We start from the raw sequence: 27276 nt of genomic DNA, 5'->3' as shown, positions 1-27276 counted from the left end.
CGAAGTGTCTAGATATCATGTGTCGTCTGACAGTGTGTGCGATCACATTTTGGACTCAGTTAGAATATGGATGTTTTTTTTCTCGTCGATACGGATCCATCAGTTTGAACCGGGGTTGATCCCAAGTTCATACAAACCCAGAATTGCTGTTGGAGTATTCTGGTCTTGGTTGGCTTGGGCTTCAAGGCCCCGTAGGCTTGGCGGGTTACAGATTTGTGTTTTTGGACCCGAAATAAATTGGGATTGACCCATTGCAACATATAAACAGATCCTACAACTAATTACATGTCCATGGGCTTAAACGGGGCCCAATTTCGAGCTCAAAGCCCGTAAACATAAAAAAGTGCTATAACTGCAAATCGAAGATCAGGGAGCATTTGGAAATGAAGAACAATGGTGCCACTGTAAGGTGATGGCTCCACGGTGAAGTGGCGGCGGCGCCACCGTGGCTGGGTCGAAGGGGCTCGTCGTTTTGGTTCGGTTTCATGCAAAAATGCTAAAAAAATAATTAAAATACACAATAAAACATTCTAGAACATACTAAGATCGAAACACAACATCTAAAATAGAATTAAACACCATAATTACATGTTTCTAAGTTGATTTCATGGTAATCATGGAAAAACAACTAAGAATGCATCAAGCATGGCGATCATGGAAATTTGAGATACAAGCATGCATTCTAAGCATCAAAACCAAACAGTTTCAACATGTGATGATTAAAACATATAAAAACATCCTAGGAATATGATAACAAGTCAATTTCATGGAAATCATATCAAAGGCATAAAATCATGGCAGTTATAGCAAAGACACAATTTATGGCAATTTCACTGGAAAACAGCCTAACATGCAATCTAAGATGTTGTATCTAACAGTTCTAAATTAACAGGATAAATAGTGATGGAAAGAAGATTTGAGTCCTCGTAAATAGCATTCTATTTGGCTCGGTTTTTAGTGATCTAGATGTGGAATCCAGCTACAGATTGATGTGTAGCAGTGCATTCTTGAATGATTGAAGCATTTCTAGCTTTGTTTAATCAAATAGTGTGTGTGTGTGTGTGTGTGTGTGTGATATGTTGTTCGGCCAACAGTATGATTTTCTAGGGTCGGGGTGATTAATTTTCGACCTTCAACTAGGTTGATTTAGAGTCCTAGTTATAGAGGTTAGAATAGGGTTAGTGATACCTAGAGTCTAAGTTAGGTTAGGAGTCTGATAATGAGTGTTAGAGTTGAGTTACATGTCTACAAATGAGTAATATGATTAGTTTAGAAGTCTATTTAGAGTTAGAATTAGGTATGACATCTATTTTAGGTATTTATCATATTAAATTCATATTAAATTATGCATGCTAAGGGGAAAAAAGGGTTAAAAGCTTATTTTGTTGCCCATAAGTATTAAAAATGACATTTAGGACCCTAAGGGTTTGGGTATGATCAATTTAATCCGTCAAACTTGCAAATTTCCCCAGAAACTTCTAAGATATTGCAATTAGTTCAATTTCTCAAACATATATAAGAATTTGTTTGGATTTTTATAGGCTACTTGTGGTAATTATGTTACATTCCTTGAACTTTGCAACTGCGCACTTGTCTGACTAACTTGAATCTAAACAAGCGGACCACAAGCTCTCCAACGGACAAATTTCTTTAGAAAGCATCATTGGACGTTTTAGTACATTATCACTTTTTATCTGTCCGAAAAATTGGTGTCTACAGTTTGCCCCCTCTTTGACAAGAATTGACAAAGTAGGTCTATTCTTGCCAAAGAAGAAACTCGCCGTTCAACAAGAAACAAGGATACTGGCCAGCTATGTAGGTACTCGCTCGCAGGTGGTTTGATAATGCCCAAGCATGAGCATTACTAGTCGAGGTGCATGATCCTGATCCCATGCCCCTTGTATATAGACTACTCTGCATCTGTTTGCCAGTAGGCCTTCTCAACTGTCTTGTTCAGACTACCTATTGCTCGCTCCATCGAATGGAGCTATAAACTCTCAGCCTTCCTGAGAGTTATCCAATGGCGTGGACCCCTGGTCATAATCCTGTTTGTTACTTCTTAGGTTTGTACAAGGGACAATATCCTCTTGGCCGTCCCAAGGGCCACCCTATTGCTTAGGTGCCTGGTAATTATCCTGTTCGGTGCCTTTTTGGTTTGCAGAGGGAACAACATCCCCTTGGCCATCCGAAGAGACATTCTATTGTGTGGACTTCTAGGCTTTGTAGTTATTCCACAACTACCAGAAATATCTGAAGTTTATTTGAACTATTGCAGACAATATCTAGGTATCTTCTTGACACTAGATTCCTCCTCTGTCCGAAGTCTTGCATATATAGTTTGACCCTGTTATGCTCTGGCTATTTTGGTGTCTTTCTACATATGTCGGTGTCTTTTCACCGTATCTTGGTATCTTTCTACCATTTTTTAGTGTCTTTCGACCATATCTTGGTGTCTTTTTACCATTGAGTGTCTTCTTCATAATAAATTATTCCTCTGTCCGGATTATTGCATTTAGGGTTAGGCCGTTGTTATGCTATTTTATGTGTCACATTCTGCAAATACTAGAAGGTGTGGTGGTGTCTTTCTACCGTTAGCCGTTTTGCTCCCGTCTTCTGCGGCGTTTTGCTCAATCTAGGATGTAACTTTGCCTGATCCTCTGAAAAATAGTCCAGTCTGATTTTCTAGGGCAGTATTATGGTACGTCTGCCGAGGAGTAGTCTGGTCTAATCCACAAGGGAAGTATTCTGGTTCGTCCGCTGAGAAGGTACTCTGGTCTAATCCTCTGTTAAGATTCTAGGATACTTCTCATACTTTGATTCGATGTTAGGAAGTTGTCTGTGGAGAGCAGCTCAACAAACTAGGCTAGATTGATTTACACAACATGGATCAATCTGGTTAGCTTTTAAACTATATTATAATTGAATACTTACTTGGAGTAGTTTTGCAGGTTATCACACCCTATATTACTCTTCTAGGAGTCATTGGCCTAGTAGGCTTCAGGGAGTTATTGATAGGTCTTGTATGTGTTATCTAATGCACGACCTTAATTGTCGGACCTGGCTTTTGGGTGGGCGAGTGCCCCGCTAGTGGGTTGAACCCTTTGAGGGCTTGGAGCTTAGGATGTCAATATTATTTATGATGCGCGACCGAGATGTCGTGCCACATGGTCTTCGCAGTGATCTGAGAGGTTGTCTACTTCTCGAAGTGGTTACTTGGAGGATCTAGTGAGACCTCTTTTTCTGGGTAGGTTGCTTCCGGATGGCATAATGGCAGACCAGGTGATCATTCTTCAAGATGCTCCAATCGAGTAGGTTGTTGCATCAGGTATGTACTGTCTTTCTTGATCTATTTTATTTAGGGTTTGTTTCCTTATTTACCTAACCCTCTTCCTTTATCTTGTATCTACTTAGGGAAGGCCTGGACGTGGATCCCGTGTTGGTCGTGTCCGGATGTTTGTTTCTGGGTCTCCTAGACTAGCCCTTGCTGGTGACCCGGCGGTTGCTAGTTCTTCTGGGTTGTTTTCTGGTATTGATATATCGGATGTCAGATAGTGACATTTGCTATTAGGATGCTCGTGGGAGTACTCAGATTTCTATGTCAAATGACTGTGTTTGGTCCACTCTCTACCTCTTGGCTATACTCACGTGTGTCTACTTTATGCGTTTATGCTTTTGTTTTTGTTAGCAATTGTTTTGCCCCCTGGATTGACTATCTACTTCCGATTTGTAGGTGATCGTGGGTTGCTCGGCTGGCGAACATGGCTCATTTCTGGTGAGATCAGCTGGGTAGGGTACTTGCATAGAGGAGGGTAGATATGCAATATGGTTATGCTCTATTCTAACATGCATGCATGTATGTATGTATGCAATCATATTTTTGACTACTCTTTGAGCTTTTGCAGTATTGCATTGTGGATTTGGAGGGTCAGTTGCAGCAAACTGAACTGGGACCATCTAGTGGCAGAGTTGGCGATCTTTCAGTTGTCGGGTGAGGATCCAGAGCCCCTGGTGGTAGAGCTAGTGAATTTCTGGCTGGTGGGTGTGGACTTAGAGTCTCTAGTGGTCGTGGAGACTTCACTATTTCTTCAGGTGGTGCACAGGATGGGCGCGATCATTTGGAGGTCTTGGTATGGACGAGGAGATGCTCTCGGGGAATGACGGTAGCGATAAGGAGCCCCTCGTGGAGGATTGGGATTTTGATTAGTAGATGCTGCTCCTTTACATTCGTTTGATGTTGCTCTACCTCGGTAGTGACTCTTTATATATTAGAACATAGAACTATATGTCTGGATGTATCGCTCATTGCATTCTCAGTCTTTACGGAATACTACTAATTGAATGGTGGGAAGCCGTCGTCCCATGATACTTGGATGGTGGGAAGCCATAGTCCCGTGATGCTTGAATGGTGGGAAGTCGTTGTCCTATAATGCTTGAATGGTGGGAAGTTGTAGTCCCGTGATGCTTGGATAATGTGAAGCCATAGTCTCGTGATGTTTGGATGGTGGGATGCCGCGGTCCCATGATTGTTTGATGGTTGGAAGCCGTAGTCCCATGATGCTTGGATGGTGAAAACCTTGCGCCCCCTGGTGTCTGGTTGATGTAGACTTTAATGCCCCCTATTGTCTAGTTGATTAGAGATCTGATGCCCCTTGCTGTCTAGTTGATAGAGACTTTCATGCCCCCTATTTTTGAGGCAGTGAAGACTTTGATGCCCCTTACTATCGGGTTCTCATTTATGGATAGTAGAGGCATGTGGCTTGTGTTATTGATTCTATAGGCCTGTTGCTTGTTCTTGGTTCAGGAAATTTTTTGAGGTAGAGGCATGTCGTATGTTCTTATTTGATCCATGAATTTGTGAAAATTGGCCCGATTTTCCATTTTCCTGATGGAATTAGCTTTCTCTCTTATTACTTCTAGACTCTGTCCTTATCTGAGCTATGAATTTTGCAAAAAATTGTGCAGTTTTCCATTTTCTGATGGAATTGATTTTATCGCCTATCACTTCTAGACTATGGTTTGCCCACTCATTGAAGCATTCAGTTTTCGGGTCAGGGAATTTGATGATGCATTGAAGAGTCTGGTTTGCTTGTTTTGCCTGTTTTGGATTCTCCTACTTTGGATGGTTAAATCTATAATGCTCCACTTGGTTGTTTTGAATAGCTGAAACCTTTTTTGTTGTCTACTCTAGATAATTGAAGTCTGTGTTGCTCCATTCAGCTGATGTGGATAACTAACACCTCTTTTATTTCTTCGGATGTTCTGGATAGTTGATTTTTTAGGACGAGTTATCCATCATTGATACTTGCGTTGATCCCAAGACTGGCTTGGCAGACGAGATAACGAAGACTTATCGATCTTTCGGATTATTACTTGCATGTTCAGGACATTGGTACAATTGCAACCATTTTATTTTCCTGTTTTTCATTTCGGGCCTAATCGTTTTTCCCAAGTCACCCTTCCGGGTCAAACTCGGCACGTCTTTCCCTAATTTTCTTTCTGAGTGGTCCTTTTTGGATTTTCAACGCATCAGGATTGTCCTTAATTTTCTCATGAGGTGTCCCTTTTGGATTTTCAACCCACTGGGATTTCTGGTTACAATAGTAGGTTTCTTTAATTGTCATTACATATTTATTGGAACTCTGTCATAGTGCGCTTCTGTTGTCCTGAGAGTCATTTGACTTAACTTCTATGTCATACCATGTGCCAAGCTCGGAATTCTTGATTCCGTCCTTCAATCTGGATGTTGTATCAATTGAGTTTTTACTTGCGAAGATTATGATGCTTGATGGATGTCATGGACCGATTGACTTCTGGTCTGATTGCATAGAGCGGTATTGTGCCCCCACGTATGGTATTAAAGATGAGGCCATTCCTTGTCAAATGGCTTGGACTAGTTCTCCTTTTGATGGTCTTTGAGAGTATTGGTTCTGGAATGCATTTCCCAGTCAAATCATGCTGATTTTGACTACAAATGGTGCCTCCTTGGTTGTTTATGACATATTGGATAAACTACGGGTTGCATCCCTTCGGTTGATTCCGTCAACCCGGCTGGCTGGAATGATCTTGAGATTCTGCGAGATGAAAACTTTTTGGAGGGAAAGCTGCTAAGCCGTCCACTAGCATGTCTGACTATCTCTGTTGCAGACGCTGGAGTCGTAGGGATATGTTAGGACCGTTTTCTGATCCATCTGGCCATTTGTATTATCTTGTTTTCCCTTATAGGACCCTTCTTTTTTCCATTCTAATAGTGCGCATTCAACAATTACATAGCGCAATTGAAAATTGCATAAGAACATTTTTGAATTGATAAAATATTCGTCCCATTCTCTCAAAGATTATGCTTTTAGAATTTACGACCATTTTTCCATTATTTCTAGGTACATGCATTGGTCAATAATCATAGAATGCATGCATGATAAAAAGATCTATATTATTGGCTCATTTGATAACTCGTACAATTGAGATTCTTTTTTTTCTTCAAGGGATTATACCCCTATCGTCGATTAGTCCTTTCGGATTTTCATAATTGACTATTTTTTGTGAGGGCTTTACATGACATCGTCGACAATCCTGAGGAGGTTTTTAAGCACTCCTCCTCTCATTACTTAGACCATCCCACTTTGAGATAGGGATTGGCTGTGCGGTAGACTCTTGCGGTTGGTGGAAAGCTCTATCGCTTTGGCTCCTATCTGAGTGGGACAGTCCGTTTTAACGTTTGCCTCTACTCTTGTAAAGCTTTTTATGGCCAGATCCTTTTAGCCAGTAGGTTAAACCCACTTAGCAGGTTGTTGTCCTTTTTGAGACAATTTGGATTACTCACATTTTTAAGGGGTAGTACCTATTGAAACAGAATTATCTATAAGAGTTATTCGCTTTCTTGTAACAGTCATGGAATGAACTGGCTATATAGCTCGATTTCCTCATATATGCATGTATGACTATTGAAAATAACATGCCTATTAGTGTAGACATCGCATAAATAAGCAAAGTTAAATTTCATCATCGACTCTGAGGGTTAGCACATGATGCATGGCATGCTTGATCCGTGAGATGCGTGATATGCATGCTTATGATATGCAAGGTTAGTTAACACATAGAACGTAACACATAACACATAGAACAGTTGATATCACAGATACATGTTGTTCCTTCCAACCTTATTCCTCTCACACACGGTTCCAGGCGAGGTTTATTCCTAGAAATTTTGGTCTACATTTTTACATTGCAATGCTAAACTCAACGTGTACATGCAAGTCTGTTCTAGCAGTCCTAAAACAGACAAGCGACATAAGATTTTTAGGGTTTTGTTTGATGTCTCAAATGAAGAAGATGATATGAATGGAGGGGATATTTATAACCATGAGATAGTGGGCTAAAATTACATGCAAATCCCTCCAAAAATACCATTCAATCCAAACCTTAAAATTTACATCCAATTTAATCCAAATTGATTTCTCAATTAAACAAAACTTCGACGATAATTTCTTAACGACAATTAACGGACTTTGGCATAGTAAAAATTAGCCAAGAATCTTTATTTTATTTGTTTTAATTTTTCGTAACCTCAATTTTTCTTTAGTCCGTCAATCGTGCTCTTAATCAAGTTAAATTTCAAATTTAACTTATCAATTTTCGATAATTAAAATAGACATTCCTTGATCTAAATCCAACATATTTTAATTTAATTGGGCTATCTCGATTAAATTCACCAAATTAGGAAACGTGGAATTACTTAATAAACGTTAAAATACATGGTATTTTAGAGGAATACCTTTAAACCTCATTAATTTTAAGTGCCTGGCACTCGCGCGGGTTTAACCGTTGTTATGGTCAGAACTGGTTCTCAGTCAGAACACGGAAGTTGTTCGCGTCGTTGATACATTTCTATCGATTTGAACCCGGGTCGATTCTGAGTCCGGGTGGTCCCTGAACTCGGCCTGGATGTGGCTGGGTTTGCCAGTTCTGGGCTCGTAGGCCCGGTTTATAATTTATGTTACATCGGTGGACTTCGAGGTACGGATTACATCGGGTCCTGCCCGTTGCAGTGCATCAAATTGAAATAAATTGAATTCCCTACGTCTGCGTTCAAACTAGGCCTAATTCGAACCCAAACGAGCTCGGAAACCTAATTTGAAGTTTGATTCGAAGTTTGGGAAATTTGGGAAAAAGTTAAAGGGAGAGAAGGAAGAACATGCAGTGCAGCCACTTTCAGTGCCGGAGGCGGCACCGTATACTGCAGGTGCCGACAGTTCATCATGGCGGAGGCGGCGTTGGCGTTTGGGGCAGCAGAGAAAACAGTTCGTCGTTTTGGCTCGATTTTTCATGCAAAAACACTAAAGAACGCATCAAAAAGCACAAGGAATGCAAAAAACACATACTGGGATTGATTTAAAGTGTCTAACATCGAATTTAAATGCAAAAACAGCTTATTTCATGGTGAATTTAGCAAATACAATTTGAGGTAAATAAGCTTAAAAACACCCTAACATGCATTCTAAGCTCTCTAATTGAAACAATTCTCGATTTTTAACATATTAAACACCTAAAACAGCCTATTAACATGCTTTTTCAGTTTATATAGCGATTTTTTTTATCAAGAACACATAATTTAGCAATTGTGGAAAAAACAATAAAAATAACCTAACATGCATCATATTTGACAAAATCAACAGTTTGCAAATAAAACATGGCATAAAGTGATAGAGACACAATAGAGGGTCTTCAAAAGTATTGTTTTGAATCATTGGCTTGTTTGCTGGTGAAGAGGATGCGTAATCCAGCTTCGAATCTGTGCAGGGCTGTATTCTCAGAGAATTAAAACGTTATTTAGGTGTTTTGGGGACCATAATTGAATGATTTTGTGTGTGTGTGTGTGTATAGTGTGAAATTAGGGTTGTCTAGGGTTGCAAGTGTTAAGTGATAGATCATAAGGTATTAGGATTAGCTAAAAACTCTATTTTTTAAATTAAATTCGTATCTCAACTTGATGGGTAAGCAAAACACGGTTAAAAGCTTATTTTGGTGTCTGAAAGTATTAAAAACGACTCTTGAAATCCTATGGGTTTGGATATGGTCAATTTTAGTCCGTCAAACTTGCAAATTGGCCAATAAACTTCTGAGATATTACTCCAATTTTTGGACTTAGACTACAATCTTTTCGAATTTTTATAGGCTATTTGCGGCTAATTACGTTTTAATCCTTTAAGTTCGCAGTTATGCAGTGGTTATGCCTGCTTAGATTCCAGCAAGCAAATCGATAGCTCATCACCCGGACAGTTTCTCTAAAAATCATCATTAGACGTTTCCGTCCCTTATCACTTTTTACCTGTCCGGAAAATAGCTGTCTACAATAAGATTAAAAAGATTTAATCACAATAAAATACAAAATCTTTGCAAATTGTGTCACAATAAAAGGTTTTATCACAATAAAAAAACCGAACGAATTCAAAAATGGCTATAAAAGAAACATAATATGTAAAAATGGGTTATATTTGCTAATTTTGAAAAATTTGGTCATAACTGACATAAATCGCAGATATTTGGTATTTTTTGAGGGTTTGATTTTTATTATTATTTTACAATCATTTTAATGAGGTGTTATGATATGATTATCGCAATTTATGGATGACGTGGTAGACTATCTATCTAAAAAATTCTCATGAGTAAAAGACTTTTACATACTTTTAAAATATGGTTGAAATTTATATAAAAAAGACTAATTAATTAAAAGTCTCCCACCTTATAACTTTTTTGCATCTATACTGACCAAAAAAAGAGTTTAATTGTACCATATTTTGGATTTTTATGTTTCACCTCTACCCCGAACAAGGATACAATTGACGATATAATTAATATAAGGAAGAAAATGTTAAAAACAACTAAATAGAGGATCACATCATATTTTTTTCTATTTGAAAAAATATAACAAGTCCTTCAACTTTAAAAATATTTAAATAAATCCAAATAATTAATTATATTTAAAAAATTTATTAAAAAACTAAATAAATTAAAAAATACTCCCGACCCACCATCGTACTCCTCCGATTTATGAACAGCTACAAATTTTTTTACGAAAGAATTTTTTTATTTTTTTCGTCCTCCTCGAAAGGCAAAGCAGTCTGTGCTCGTCCTTCCATGTGCTGCTGCTCCTCCTCACGAAAGAATTTTTTTTACAAAAGAATTATTAGTTTTTATTTTTTTTAAAAAGAAGGTATTTTTGTATCATTAATAACATTAAAGTCTAACATAGATTAAAAAATGGACTATTTTAAAAAAAATTAAATAAAAAGAGTTCAATTTAATGTTTCAGAGAAGAGACGAAACATATAAAGCCAAAATATGGTATAAGTGAACTTTTTCCTAAAACAGGGTATTAATGCAATAAAGTTATAAGGTGGACATTTTTTTAAGTAATTAGGCCATATAAAAATGTCTATTTATACTATGCTTGTCAAGTGTTTAACTTGAATTCTTGTACTACCAGATTAGCTATATATCTTTGTGTAAAAAAAATTGTCAAATGAATATTTAACTGAAATTTAGTTGTTCAAGCACTTAAAGACTATCCAAATAAAATGAATAGATAATTGTTTTTTAAATTAAAATATAGAGTCATTTATTAGATATGGGTAAATTTGAAAGATAATAGTTAAAATTACATTTAAATTCTAAATAAAGAACTAATTAGAGATTAATATATTTTGCTAAATAGATAATTAAAAAAAACGGAAAGAGTATCTAATATTAGTATGTCATTTTTATAATTTTATATACTTCTCAGTAGACATTCATCCTTACACTATTCTATCCGTGTGTCTTTTAATTTTGAAGTACTCCAACACTTAACATCCTCGATTATAGCCACTTTAAGTTATTGATGTGATAAGAATATATATTTTTGTCATTTAATTTTATTCATTAATAAAATTATAATAAATATTTTAAAAATTATTAATTTTTAAAAGGGGTAATTGATAGACTGGGGGTGTTTGAGATTAGAATTTTATACGGATTCGGATCCTTAAGAGATATATTTGGTTTTACAATATATGAGTTTATAGGATAGGATGTCCGACCCTTGTAAGAGTTTAAAATCGATCTATTTATAGAAGAGCGTGTATCCCTTCTTTTTCCTAGTCGATGTGCGATTTGTGTGAACCGTACGTTTTATGGTCTTATTCCATCATTAGTCCCTCCCCTATGGTTTCCGTTTCACGTAGATATTCATGTCTGTAACGTGAAGCGGACTTTTTCCTAGGCCGGGTCGTTCGTTCAGTTTATCCTCTCCTCTTTTCTTGCGTCATTCTAACAGCCTGTTATGCGACATTTAATGCATCTTGCACCCTTTGGTATTCTGTCGTCGTTTCATCTTACTTTTATTTTCAAAATTTACCTGATTTATTTCTTCCTTCCCTTTTTATTCTCTTTGTTCTTCTCGCATTTATCTCTTTCTGCTTGCTCTTTTCCCTTCTCTTCGACTTTTTTCTTCTTTGATCATGGCTGAAGGTTATTCAAAGGTTGTCGCTTCTTTGAAGAAGTGGCCCTGTTTACTGAATTAGGAGTCCTTAGTTTCACTTCGGGGGACTTATGGCATCCCTGATGATTTCCTTCTAGATATTCCAGCGGAGGGTCAGTTTGCCAACTCGCGTCTTCCTCCTGGCTCCTCTTTTTTTTTTTTGAAAAACAACTGTTGGCTAGTCTTCATTTTCTGTTGGACCCATTAATGTTGGCTAGTCTCAACTGCACCCCCATACTATCCGCCATTTTATCTGTTTGAAGTTGCTCTACCATCTTCATGGTGAGCGACTCACTCTTAATCGCGTCCGCTAATAAATGAATTCTCCCTATCGCCACAAGGAGTTGTCGTTCATCTCTTTAGGTTTTCGCTTTGGGCTGAAGATATTCAAGGATCTCCCTGATTCGATTAAAAATTGGAAGGGTACGTTTTTTATTATTTCGCATCCAACCCGCTCCTTTGGGCCTGCTACCTGGCGCTCCCACATCGAGCCCCGCGATCTTTTTGAGGTTTCGACAGAGGAGCATGCTCTTATGCAGCCGATTAGTGTTATCTATGCTGAGGGTTCCCAGACTTATGCTGATTTCATCAGCGAATATTTGTGGAGGCGGGCTGCTCCGTCTTTCGTTCCTCCTCCGGTCGCTTATGTTCTAGCGACTGCTGCTCCTGCTACAGGTGAGTTTTACTCTTTTTGCTTGTTCGATTTTATTTGTGTGGGTTTGTGTCCTTCCTCATTGTTTTTTATGCTGATAGATCGTTCTCCTAATGTGTCTGCCGCTCTTCCACCGGGCCGGTTGAGACAAGGCGGAAACATTTGTGAAATGGTGATTCGGATCTTCTTCCAAGGAAGAAGCCCGAGACTCTGCTTATACCGTCTGTATCTATCTCGCCTTCTCCTCCTTTACTGTTGACTGGGGTTCCTCGTCCGGTTCCCTCTGGCGGTCCACTCGTGGTTGTAAGCTCTTTGTCTCCTAGAGCCTTCAAAATAGACCCCGGAGAAATAGAGAGTTGCCCATAAGACGGGATTCAAAAGAGCCAAACTCATCAAATGGCATAGAAACGCCAAAACACGGTAGAGAGACACCGAAACGTGGTATAGAGACACCATAAGATCTAGGATTTGTATGTATAGATATAGGATTTATTGCATATAATTTGTAATTTGAATTTTCAAATCCTTACACTTGATTATCAATTGTCTTTTCCGCTCGTTTTCAAATTTTCAATTTGTTTTTAGATTTTCCACTGGTCTTCATCCTAATCTCCTCCGTTCTTCAGATATGATATTTTCATTTTCATATTTATTTATTTTTTTTAAATAACATATTTAATTCGTATTATATATGAATAATATACAAAATATATATAAAATTAATGAATTGTATACGTATATTATTCGGATTATATACGAAGTTTATATACTAAATATATACAAAATTGTATTCTTTTACAAAATATTGTATTTTTGTAAATGTTTTTTTATAATTATTTTTTATAAATAAATCATATTTAAAAAGGTAGTATTTTTATAAATATTTACTATTTTTCCGTTATTTGAAAATTCCTATTTTAAAATGATGCAAAAAAAAAACCCTTTTAATTTTAAAAAGAGTACTTAATCCCTTTTAGTTTATATTTTGGACACTCCGTCCCTTATGTTTTTAATTATTCTATCGTTTTCTTCAAAGTGGGAGTTTATTTGCACTATTTAAACAATACATTGAGGGCTTAAATGGCTGGAGAAAAAAATTAAAAGATCTTATGTGATATATTTTGATAAATTTAAAGGGTTTTTTTTATACTTTCTGCCATTTAAAACATATTTAATTTTTTTTAAATAATTTTAAAGTTATGCTTTTTGAAAAAGAAATTTCAAATAATTATTTGTAATTTATTTCTTAAAATAATTTTAATATTATTTTTTGAAAATCATATTTCCTATAATGTAATTTTTTTAGAATAACATTTTTTCAAACAAAATTAAGTTCTTTTATTTAATATTTATCTAAAAAAATATTTAATAGAGAAAATTACGAAATAATTTTAAACACTAGACTTTATTTCTCAAATGGCCATTTCCTCATATATTTACATTTTTTTGATTAGTTGGTTTGATAATAAAAAAAATTCTCTTATTTTTTTTATGAATGTAAAAAATTTGAGTTTTACACATTTGTGTAAAAATTATTTAAATAGTAATATTTTTATTTTTTTTTCCTCTATTTAATAATTAACAATGTTTTTTAAAATACTAAATCTTAGAACTAATATCTTTTTTGAAGGGAGAATTTTGATGCAGTGGAAAGGATTATAACAGCTTCATTTATGCAATTTTGGAAATCAAAAACTCCGCCTCAAGTTAAATTCTGTATTTGGTTTGCTTTTCATAACAGTGTCCCATCTTAAGACTTTTGGATTTCTACATAAATCTTTCTTGTATTTTAAACATAGCTCCTTGAATTTTGCCTTTTGTACTAGTCGTAGTCTTTAGTACAGAACTTTGAGGGTGTAATTTATATGCGGAAAATAGAAGTTTTGTTTTATTTCCACATCTTATGGAATTAATATAATTTTATTAATCAAAAAGAAAAAGACTAATATATTTTCAAAAATGTTTTGTTAGGTATATGTTTGACATTCATGCCAAATTGAAGCAGTGTATGAATATATGGTTCTAAGTTTCAATCTAAATACACAAAGGGCAATAACAGTTCTCCGGGCAGCTCACAATGGGACGGTTAGCCAGAGATGAAAGAGAGAGAACTCCTCCATGAAGGGCTGCTGAAAAACTTGATTGTTGGAGGTGCTAAAAAAGACCAACAATATATGATTGAAGACGGTACCATGAACGTCCAAAGTTTGCAGCGAACGAGAGTAGCTGCGCGGGGTGTACAAATTCTGCCTAGACTTCCATGAAATGCCGTCCTCCATAACATCATTCAGAATTAGATCAGCTAGCTTGACATGAGGCAACCGATACTCAAATATGTTCGAGATATATAAAAGATACATATAATTTTTATTCAAGTATATCTAACGAGCGCTAACGCGAGACTACCATGCTTTTCAGACGCGTTTCTGGCTTAATTTAAAGTTTTTTTCAAACATATTTTGTTGTTTGTACTAGACATATATGTCTTCTTTTTAGCGAATGGGTATAAAATATCTTAGTGTGTTTTAGCAAAAATGTTATAACTTGGGCTTCTATATATTTGTATAAACCATCAATTATTCAGGGATATAAACCCCAAGGCACATTGGTAAGGCGCTCTTCCGGCATAAGTGAGTTCGCGGGTTCGAACCGTATTCATGTATGCAGCCGTTTAAAATTTGGGACAGAGTTTGCCTCCTGAAAGAGACTTACACGGTTTGAGTGGGGATTAGTTTGAATGTGGAAGGCTTAAAAGTGTCGTCTCATAGTTGAGACCCGTTTAGAAAAGCTCATGGAACCTGTACCAAAAACAAATTATTCAGGGATATATTTTTTGTGCTTTTCTGTTTTTAATTGATTAGAAGGAATAAAGGTTGCAAAGCGGGGAAACAACGAGAAAGGTTAGGAAAGAACCATCTACTTAAAAATGCTATATAAAGCCCAAAAAATAGCAGCTACCCGCAAATTGCTCTAATAGTAGATGAAAAATTAAATAATTTGTTTATGCATCGCCCATAACAAATTGATTTGGCCATTTATTTCACAGGATCATACACTGGGAGTCCTAGTCATGCCAACCAAGTCTGACGTGTGACGTATCAAAGAACAGGAATGTGTCTTATTTGAAGGAAATATTTCTGAAGTAGCGGCGGTTTTATAGTTTTAATCACTTTATGCTTTAAACTGGAATTTCCGTTTTAAATACCTTAAACTGGAATTATTAGTTTTTGATCAATTTCATAAAATTTGAAAGAAAAAATAAAGTATAATTTAATATTGGCTTAAAATCTGAAAAACTACCGACCTTTTAATTTTTTTTCAATTGCACCCTCACCTTGTAATTTCTTCAATAACACCTTATTTCGTATTTTTGGCTTTTAATAGCACCCCGACCTTGTAAAACAGTCAATTTTACCCTATTTTGTATTTTTGACTTTCAATAACACCATTAAATTCCTGATGGCGTTACTAGGCATTTTCGAAGTTATTTTAGCTTTCATTTGCTTCGCAATAGGCAGTCATTTGAGCAATCGTCATGAAATTTTATGGAATTGGCCGTTTCTCGGCATGCTACCATCTCTGTTGGCCAATGCCCACCGGTTTCATGATTGGAGCATGCAAATTTTAGAGAGAAGCAACGGCACATACCATTTTAAAGGTCCATGGTTTATGATCAACATGGATATGATAGGAACTGTTGATCCTGCCAATGTCAAGCACATGATGAGTACCAATTCCTCCAATTATCCTAAAGGCTCCGAATTCAAAGAAATATTTGGAGATATATTTGGAGACGGCCTTTTCAATTCTGATTTTGATCAATGGAAGAATCAAAGAAAAGTCGCAGTCGCTTTGATCAATCGTCAACGCTTTCAAAAATTTCTCTTCGATACTATAAATGTTACGGTGGAAAATGCCCTAATTCCAGTTCTTGAACATTTTTGCGAGCAAGGCGGAATAGTGGACATGCAAGATATAGCTCACAGGTTTACGTTTGATGTTACAGTGAAAGTGATTACAGGTTATAATCCAAAAACTCTAGCCATCGAATTACCTAAAAACGAGTTTACATATGCTTTAGATCATGCAGAAGAAGCCATATTCTACCGGCATGTAAGACCAAAAATATTATGGAGGTTACAGAAATGGCTAGGGTTTGGATTGGAAAACAAAATGAAAATTGCTAGGGGAGAAATCGATCGTATAGCAGCCGCCTACGTTGCAAGGAAAAGAGAGCAACTCATCAAAGACGGAGACGAAGATGTTGATCTTCTGGCATCATATTTAACCTCGCATTACAACGATGAAAAATTAATGAAAGGATGGAAATCCAAGGAAGAATTTTTGAGAGACACGCTCGTAAATTTTTTGATTGCAGGACGAGAGAACTCTTTAGGTTGGTTCTTTTGGCTAATAACGAAGAATTCAGCTGCAGAGGCCAAGATTAGAGAAGAGTTGAGCAGATTATTACCAAAAAGAAGTGCTGAAATACAATTGTTCGAGTTGGAAGAGGTAAACAAGTTGGTGTATTTGCATGGAGCAATATGCGAAACACTAAGGCTTTATCCACCAGTTATGTATGAACATAAGAAACCTCTACAGCCAGACATTCTTCCGAGCGGACACTATGTTGATCCGAAGATGGAAATTGTGTTGTCGAGTTACGCGATGGGGAGAATGAAATCAGTATGGGGAGAAGATTGTTCAGAATTCAATCCAGAGAGATGGATATCAAAGGAAGATGGAAGGCTGATTCAACACTCACCATACAAGTTTCTAGCATTTAATGCAGGAGCAAGGACCTGTTTGGGAAAGGATATTGCTCTTTATGAAATGAAGGCAATTGCTGCTGTTGTGCTTCATAATTATAATATTCAGCTAATAGAAGAACATCAGGTAATTCCTAATTGTACTTCTATTATACTTCATATCAAGCATGGTCTAATGATTAGGATGAATAGGAGAACTTGATCAGCTTTGCATGCAGTTTCGAGTTTGCTAGTTGAAGACAATTCAAATATGGCCACTCGTCTAAATAAAAGACAAGCAAAAGATATGCTACTATATATGTATGGTGAATTACTCATAAAAGACAAGCAAAGGACAAGTAAAGTAATTCAAATATGGTACTTGAATTACTCATTATGTTTTTTCTCTACTAGTTGTATAACTAATTTCGATGTATATAATTTGGTTTGTATATAAACTTACATGTACTTCTTTTGTAAACTTAAAGAATGAGAATCATCTTTATGCTATAAATTTCTCACTTTTTTTCTTGTTTATGCATGAAATAATTATTATCAAACATGACCGATGAGCTATAACTCAAATATACTGATTTATATTTTGTGTCAAGTTGAGGGGGCAATTTTGATCCTTCGTTCAATCCAAAATCTAGACTTTCATAGAAATGCTAAAGTTTGTTTTAGAATAAAAAAAATAGAATTATCTTAATTTTTTATTTTTTATTTTAAATATATATTATTAGTTATTTTCTATATATATACAAAAAATATTTTTGTTATTATTGATAAATAAAATTAAAGAAAAAGAAAATGTTGACTTGTGTTGAATTATAATTGGTGTTTATGTAATATATGTGGTATTTATGTGACATTGGAATTATAAAATTACAAAAATAAAATTTATTAATTAATTGTATTTTATTTTTAAAATTTGAAGGTTCGATTGAAACGATTTAAAGTTTAAAGTTATAAATATTTTTAGAAAAAAACTTAAGCAGACTTCACATTTTATCTAATATTTGTGAGTGGTGGCACGCCACGTCGTTGTCCCATAGGTTCAAGCTTGTGCCATTTCGTGGATGAACGTTTTAGACAATATGATCACTTTAAAAAGTAAAATCATGCTTGAAAATTTCGTTAAATGTTTGGCTTTTTGGAATCACTACAAGCAATATAGTATTTGGCAATAATAATTTCGCAGCGAATGTTTTTTGCTACTAAAAAATATTTGGCAGCAATAATTTTAAAAGTTGTTGCCATTATTCAGTGATGGAGTTTGCCTTCTGAACCGGTGAATGATGTTGTGAAAATTTATTTTAATTTGTCTTATTCTTAATTTGTCCTTTTGTGTTATTTCAAAACAACATAAATCCCACATGGGAAGTGTAGAGTTTCAATAATGAGTTTATAAGGGTTTATGCAATATAGGCTCATAAATATTTTGAGGGGGAAGCAATGGGCTCGCCTCCCCCCCCCCCCCCCCCTCCTCTCCGGAGTAGGTTTGTGGGTTGAGGTTCGGGATGAAAGTCAAGTGGGTTAGGTCAGTGAAACATTTCACGCCTCAAAGCAAAAACACTATTCATTTCTTCAAATAATACAACACCTGCAAAACAAGGTAGAAGCTAACCGGACGGTGGTTGTTCGATTAACTCTCCGATGCTAAAGTCAGTTTTGAGCAACGTTTTTGAGTATATTAATGTAGTTGTGTTTTTAGGCATATCTCATGCTCCTTTTATAGTAGATGATTCCATACCTAGCAGTGTTATAATAAGAAAGTGAATCCTATTTTGTAGGGATTGACCCTGATTTGGTGTGATCTTCCTTATTCGGACATGAGTTCTATTTAGGAATGTCTTCCTAAATAGTCCCATCTTCCTAAGTTAGAGCTTATCTTTTTAAGCTGGAATTTGTATCCAATTGGGAAAGATACTTCAAGATTATGTAGTAAATCTGTTGATCTATCCGAATTCTGGGATCGGCACACTTTGTCCGAGTCCTCTAGGATTCGGTCTTCGCATAGTCGAATGATATAATGGCGGATCCTGTGGATTCGGCCATCTTCCTAATATGTTTTGATCTTCTGACGGGAGTTCGATATCGTCTGAGATTGGATCTCCTGCGACTCGACTCCTTTGTAGTTAAGATAGGATTCGGTATCCATCAGTTAGTTATAAGCGGTATTTTACAACAAATTTTATTGGCAATAACTTAATATAATATTTTATTAGCAGTATCATTTCACAATTTCTTTTTATTACTATATATTAATAGTAACAATTTTAGCACTATTAACAGTAAAAATATTTGCTGCTAATTCTAGTATTCCTTGTAGTGATTCATTTGGCCTAATAACTTTAACAGCTAAATTTTTGTATACATATTTTGAAGAATGAGATTCTTATTTTAGAATGCAAAAAGTAAATTTTTGTTTATATTTTTAAATGTAATTATAATTTTTTATATTTAATTTAATTCAATTAGATTTTATAAAAACAAAATTCAATCAAATAAAATATAAATATCAAAAGCTAATAAGAATTTTTAATATATAAAAAGAAATTTAATTTTGATACAACTTCATGTTTGACAGTTTAATTTTTTTTATATATAATTCGGGAAGAGAAACTCTTGTGGGAAGATTTGAATCGCTTGTGGGAAGAAATTTAATTTTGATGCATATCGCTTATCAATCTCACGGTTTTTGGTAGGCACTAATTTGTAACTTGCATTTTCGTATAACAAAACCCTGCAACTTACGTTTTTGTATCAAAAAGGCCCCTCTGACACAAAAAAAAGATTGAAATTGTCTAAGTATAAGTTTTAATTATAATTAATTCTAATTTAATACTAATTAAACATAATTAAATTATAATTAACTTAAATTAATTAAAAATCTTATTAAAAATAAAACCGCCGCCAGCCACCTTAATCCACCGTCGGACATCCTATCCCATCGCCAGACACAATCCACCGCCGCCAGACCCTCTGTTCTAAGACGAGGACAGTGGGTATGTTCTCGTCTAAGAGTAATGGGTCTTAGACGGAACAATAAGGTGGTGGCATGACGGGTCTCGGTTGCGGCGAGTATTATGGTGGCGGATCTCGGTGGAGGTGGGTGGAGAATAAGAAGAAGAAATTTGGATTTGGATTTTTAATTTTAATAACAGATTTGATTTAAATTAATAAATGAAAAAGTTTAAAAAAGATCATTCAAGTTCTATTTAATCGTAATTTGGTTTTTAAAGTTTAAAATTATAAGGATTATAAATGAAAATTTAAAACTATTAAATGTCAATATGGTTAGTGATAAAAATTTAGGGATCATATTTAACTTTTAAATCTTTACATTTCATACCAACTTTCATTTTTCTTTTGACTATTTTTTCTAAAATTTTACTTTCTATCCAAACTTTCATTTTTCAACATTCTCTTTCACTATTTTTAATTTTTTTCATCATTATATTCATACGCTTAATATTTCTCATATATTTAATTTTTAAAACCTGATTTTTTTATTTTTTTTAACTTTTTGGATTTTAACTTTTTTGACTGTTGACATTTTCGTCAATTTTAATATCAACACAAAATCAACATAAGTAATAAACTAACTAATTTAAATTTTTTAATCTTTTTTTACATTAATTTTTATTTTTTCAACATTATTGCAATTTAGTTTAAATTTTTTATTTTATTTTACATATAATATCGTTTTTTTTTCTAATGTCAAAATCAACTAAATATCAATATTATATCAACACAATATCAACATTGTAACATCACAATAATTCAACATCATTATTGTCAAAATCAACACAAAATCAACCCAAAATCAACACAATATTAACGCTGTAGCATTACAATAATTAAACATGATTATTTGTCTTCTTTCCAAATGTTAACATATCATTATCTAGTCTCATTTTAATTTTTAGTTTTTTTAGTTTATTCCACGAACAATATTATTTTATTTTTCAATGTTACAATTAAGAAAATATCAATATAATATCAACATAAAATCAATAATATTATAACATTATAATAATTTAGAAAATCAACCATCATTAACAAATCGTGCTGCAGAATAAAAAAACACAGAGATACAACAAAATACATAAAAAATGTAGAAATAACGGAATTTTATTTCATTAAATCACAAAAATTATTTTATGTTACATGATAAGTAGTATTATATTCTTTAAATATAATTTTTATACATGTTTTATAATGAAAAATTAATGTTATATAAAAACAGTAAATAAAAAACAAATTGTAGATTTGAAAACAAAAAAGAAGAAGAAGAAGAAGAAGAACGATGCATTTCAGATCTGAAATCAAAAGAGAAAAACGACGAAAATACAACGAACGGAGATAATAATGACTTCAACGGTAACAACAAACGGAGAAAATAACGTTGACGACGAGATGAAGGCAAAACGGCGGAGGCGGCACGATAGATGCGGAACGGCGCGAGGAACTGATTTGAAGATGCTGCTCTACTATCTTCGGTAAACATTGTTTATGGTTTAGATGATAAGGAAAAGCTGTGGGAAAGGTTAGTTGAGAGAGAAATGAGAGAAATTTATTGAAATTATGAGGGTTTGTTTAGTATAAGGGGTATTTGTATAAACCGTATAAAAGTAACAATTTTATTCCGTGTACAGCCCAAACATACCGAAACACATGTAACTTTAACGTAAATTCCATATATAACAGTTATATAAAACATATTTTTCACATAACATGTAACATGGCATCAACATATATAAAAACATATAACAATTAACGCATACAATTCAGATTAAAAGTAATTATTTTCCAGAACAGATGATTCTTCCTGAATCCCTGCTTCGTTCTGTGATATAGCAGAACTAATTTCTTTGAATGTTGTTCATTCATCCTGACCATTCTGTATCGCGTTATCATCTCGATAAATACAACTCAAAACAAGAACATATCATATGGTCCTTATCAAAGCATCAATAAAGACTGCATACATGCATGACTGCTAATTATAGCTGAGTGTATTCAAATAATTGAAAACTTATTAAGACATGACTCGAATCATATGTTGCTGCAATAGTCTACTAGGAATTCCTAACAATTTTAACACAACTTACTTAACATGTAGTAGCAATGGTACTTATAATACCCCGTATTTTTACGGTATTGAAGTTATGCTGTGTGTTTTAAATTGCGATTGTTAAAGTCCAGAAGCTCTAATGTAAGTTAAGGTATTAAGGATATGGACTGAAGTGTGTCTAATTTACTTATCGCGAAATAATAATTTAATTGAAAAATTATTATCTGTTAGAACGGGTGTGAGCGAGATTAAGAAAACACTAAGAAATTAATATATCAATATGCATCTCTAAATAGAGAGCTAACAATTTCGGATTAAGTTTTGAAAATTAAAACGTCAAAATACAAAATTTTGGACGTAAAAATTTAAGAATATAGAAGGCAACGATAGAGACACGTGATATACAATAAAGGAGACACGTGGCGGGGGAGGAGACACCATGGCGCATATGAGAAGCGACATGCGGCGCGCATGCGAAGCGAAATGCGGCGACACATGGCACGCATGCATAGTGACACGAGGTGCACATGCGAAGCTACACGCATTGGCACATGGCACGCATGCACAACGACACGTGACGATGTATATGTCTATATATAGAAACGTTTATAGTACGTTTTTATTCTATGATCAATATATTCTCTAAAAGCGGTTTTTATACGTCGGGCTTATTTAGTCGATATCTCTCTACTCCGACGTCAAAATTTGACGTTCGTTATGTTAAATCGAATCTATCGACGTGCTCTTCAACTCTACCGGTTTTGTTTTATAAAATTCTGTCGAAACACAGATCAAATACATGAACAGTTTCGGCCCAAAACGACATGTTTGGTTCGTCGTGCTCCAGCCAATTTTCTCCCTGTTCTAATCTTGAAAGTCCATTGGTTAAAGTTTCTGAAATTTGGAGAAGTGAATTCTCAGGATTCGATGGGTCATCTTGTTATTGGATCAGGAGCTTGACGGTTTTAATATACGTAGTGAATTGGAAATAGTTGTGTCTGTGAGTTTGCAATTTACTTTTGTGTAATATTATTATAAGTTATTATTTGTAATATTAATATATTAAACACATTGCATATTCTGTGATTTTTTGATATGTTTGTAATATAATAGTTTGTTTGTAAAGTGTGATTTTGATATAACATATTGGGCGTCAATAGGACTATGTGATCACCGGTACCGATATGAGTCTTACATGTTTATATGGTTGATTAGGTTTTGATATGAGTTTGTTATGATTTTGGTTGTGAAATACGAAGGAGGATTATGCATGATAGATACGAGGTTAATTCGGTGGAATTATCTCGGGACCTATATCTAGTGAGTTAACTCGGTAGAATTTTCTCGGGATTCACAACTTGAGATTAAGCGATGGTATCGGTTAACTCGATGGAATTATCTCGGGATTGTACCACATAGATCGATTTGATTTAATATGATACGAATAGAATATGATATAAATTAGATATAGTATAAGTAGTTGTGATACGATTAATGATTAAGGTTTCGATAGGATCGGATATTTGGTTTATTTTGATGTATGTTTTCTGTATATGCAATTTATATTTATAATAACTTTTGTAAATGCGAACTCACTCAGTGTAGCCTGACCCCCCCCCCCCCCCCCCCCCCCCCACGCACACACACACAGTGTTTCTCTTTCAGGTTTACATTAATTTGACGTGGTCGAGCTTCCATTCCTTGCTCTGAAAGTCTTAGTTTAAAGTATTTACGGAAAGGTTATGTTCCTATCTAAAGCTGCAGTAGTCAGTAGTGATAGACCCGGTCTGTATTAAGAGGTTTTATATTATGTTTAACTCTTATATGATGTCTATGTTTAAATAAAGTTTCCTTTTTTTTGACAACCGTTTGAACGTATACTAGTTTATATGATATGAGTTGTATGTTGAAACAGGGCAATGTATGAGATATGCGATATTTGAGTAAGATCCTGATTTCCAAAGTGTTAAGTAGTGATTCTCAGAAAACAATTTTAACGTTTATTGTTATGTTGTTAAAAGATGTTTTCTGGAAATGTGTTCTATAAAGCAAAAAGTTTATAGTGATTTTAGGCTTGCTACGGGTTTCGGAGCTACCACTCACATTCCCTAGCGCAGGTCTCGACTCACAGATTTGGGTCGTGACAATACTTTAGACATTCGAGTCCTAGAACATTTCTCTGATACCAACTTTGTACGACTCGATTTCCACCGGGAATCTCGAGTCGAGACCGGCGCTAAGAAATGGGAGTAGTAGCTCTGAAACCCTTAGCAAGCCTAAAACCTCTATGAATTTTTCGCGAAACAAAACATTCTGAAAACATAAAGTGGTCTCAACATTTGTACTTAAATACTTGAAAACCTTTGTCCGAAAATGTAATCAAAATAAAACTATTTTGAATGCGAAATGTGTTGTTATGACTCGAATTTCACCCGAAATCTCGAACCGAGACCGGCGCTAAGGAATGGGAGTAGTTGCTACGAAACCCATAATAAGCCTAAATTTTTCGCAAATCAAGACCATATATAACATATGATCTGTTTCCAGAAAACATCGTCAAACCTTTCTCTCGTTTAACAAGAACACATTTCTGAAAACGGGTTCGTAAAACCCTGATTGTATTTTTTAGAAACCAGAGGGCAAACATCAATCTCTTATGATGTACCTTCTCTGTTTCCAATACAATGCTAAAATGCTAAAACGTAAAACTAGTATACCTCTTTAAACAACTGGTACAAGCATTTTAGAAAATACGCAACTTTATATATACATACAATAGTTCAAATTAGAGTTTGTCAAAATATAATGAACTACTGAAAACAAAAAGACAGACTTTTCAATACCCAACTACTTGCAGGTCTAGAGGTATGGTTGACATTGACTTCCGAAATTATTATGGAAGCCTAACCTCGAGCCTTGATAACCTGAAAGGGTAAACATTGGGGGGGTCATAAATATAAATATTTCTGAGTGAGTCTACACTTTTACAGTTGAATATTAAAATCGCATATATAAGAAATCAATTTTTATAAAAGTATTACCAATTAATCGATTGAGATGAAACCCTAGTCCTTTCACTTTCTAGCGTTTATTGTATCGACTACAATGTATGCCTTCTTGTTTAATATAGGATGGATGGTGAACTGTATCACAACCATCTTAACTCTGTATAGGGTTGTTGAGCCGTAAACTAAATTATTACCGCCTCAGGACTACCCGTTAGGTCTAGACAGCCAACTTTGTAGTGCCATATGACCTAATTCAACTTGCTTACGCTTATGATACTTACAACTCGATCTACTTTATTAACACCAGTGATCATACAGTTCTATTGTTGCCCAATAGATAGCTCGTTCTAATGCATTAACATATGCAGCTTCTAAGCATAATTTCACCAAATTAACCTAATCCATTAACATGCAACCTAGAATAAACATGTTATCATCAATTTAACTTGTAACATAACATTTCCATAAATCATAATCCACCTAAAACCACTTGCATGTCAATATTTCATGGAGAAAATGATAAGAATAAAGCATGGTATGATCATGGCAACATGTATCATGAAATTCCAACCAAAACCCTTCAAAATCCAACCAAAAGAACATGCAACCAAGAAATTATTAACTACGGAAAATATACCGTTGATGATCTTCACAAACTCAGCAATTCAATAAGAAAAGGATGATGATCAAGCTCCAAGAAACCCAACGTGAACAAAACCAACATGCAACTTCAAAAATCTTGAAAAGATGATGAAATAAGCTTGAAAATCAAAGGATCAGCCCCAATCTTCAAGAGTTTGACTAGGATCAGAGTAAATATGATTGAGAGAAGTGTGGGAGTGTTTGAGTTTTGAATTTTGAGTAAAATGAATTTCGGAAATGAAATTTGGGTTTATAAACAAACCAGTTTAGACGATCGTCCAAAAATCCAGACGATCGTCCAAATTTTATAATGTAGACTATCGTCTAAAATTTTTAGACGATCGTCCAACACTTGAAAATCCCTTTTTAAAATTGGACGAATCTTGAAAATGTTACGGTTTCAAAATTCTATTAAAACTGAAATGCTATCATGCATCCAAACACTCCAAAATACAAATCAAACCACATTTCAAACATAACATCAATCAAAATCAAACATGTAAGCAACATAAACTCATCGGAAACTTAGTGAAATCTCGACGAGACACACCAGAAACACACCTGTTATCACAGATTGTCTAAGTGGTATAAAAGGAATTTCCTAGTTAAGCTAGGCGGCAACTCTATTTTTCAAAAACTAACCAGATCCGAAGTCATCCATAAGTTTGGGCGAGCGCCCCCGAGACCTGTTCCACTCAAAATGGCGACTTCACTAGGGATGATTAAGAAACTGTTTTTAAACATTAGGAATCAAAACGTTTTTCAAAGTGATTTCAAAAACAATTGTCATGGACACAACTATACGACTTGCGTCTAATCAATCATATTCATTTACTAGACATATCCACACCTACTGCATTGCATTAGATATTTCTCTTCTCATCTTACTCTCCAGGACTCCCTCTATCAGCCCTGATGCTTAAACATAAAATGAATCAAAAAGAAGTAAAATGAAAAAATCAGCCCCAGCAAATAGGATAGGAGGAGCCGCCATTTTTAAACAGAAAATGAGTGATAATTGTTAAACAACAAAATTGAGTCATGAATTCTGGACGTTAAATGAGGGGAAGAAGAGGAAGAAAGGATTTTGAAGATAAAAACACCATATAAATTTAACTAAAGGATAAATATTGGTCTAAATGTATGTCAATATTATTAAATCTGATATAAATAAAAGAGACAAAAAAACATGGTAAAAAAGTGAAAAAATCAAAAAGGTGACATTTTGGGTAAATTTCTCTGGCACATATACGAGATAAAGATAAACCTACGTGGAGCAAAAACTCATATATGAGTTGTACCCAGCTCGAGCCACATTAGAAAGAGAAACATTACAGGAAAACATCCCTCATTTTACACGCATCTAAAACATTCTTTCAAAAACATAATAAAATTATGCAACTTGACAATTAGTATAAAGGCTGACGAGAAAAATCATGTCACAAACTTTCTATATATATACTACCTTAAATATAATTTCATGTAATCTTTTCGTTCACATTCTTTTCTACTAATTTTTTTTTTTTACATATACTAACTTAAGCATAGGAGTGAATGACCGAAATTTCCTTCCGGCATTCTCCTAGTCTCTTTGTTCAAGAAAAATTGTTGTTTACAAAATAGAAATAAAT

The 27276-nt window shown here is 34.7% G+C and overlaps 1 protein-coding gene across 1 annotated transcript; it reads left to right on the top strand.

Moving 5' to 3' along the window:
• The first annotated feature begins 15620 nt into the window (after positions 1-15620).
• Positions 15621-17356, top strand: LOC126669508 (alkane hydroxylase MAH1-like). The gene is made up of 2 exons (XM_056104486.1): positions 15621-16188; positions 16258-17356. Exons 1-2 carry the CDS (start codon positions 15627-15629, stop codon positions 17136-17138), a joined length of 1443 nt encoding a protein of 480 aa, XP_055960461.1. The 5' UTR covers positions 15621-15626; the 3' UTR covers positions 17139-17356.
• The last annotated feature ends 9920 nt before the right edge of the window (positions 17357-27276 follow it).

The sequence above is a fragment of the Mercurialis annua genome, linkage group LG2 (assembly GCF_937616625.2).
Source record: "Mercurialis annua linkage group LG2, ddMerAnnu1.2, whole genome shotgun sequence".
Taxonomy (NCBI): Eukaryota; Viridiplantae; Streptophyta; class Magnoliopsida; order Malpighiales; family Euphorbiaceae; genus Mercurialis; species Mercurialis annua.
Note: the sequence above shows the minus strand (reverse complement) of the source record. Positions and strands in the feature narration are given on the sequence as shown.

What these genes read in the sequence shown, in the direction of transcription:
- LOC126669508 (XM_056104486.1), top strand. Translation starts at nt 15,627, where the DNA reads ATGGCGTTACTAGGCATTTTCGAAGTTATTTTAGCTTTCATTTGCTTC. An exon ending in TACAGTGAAAGTGATTACAG is followed by an intron (nt 16,189 to 16,257) that starts GTTATAATCCAA and finishes TAGATCATGCAG; the next exon opens with AAGAAGCCATATTCTACCGG.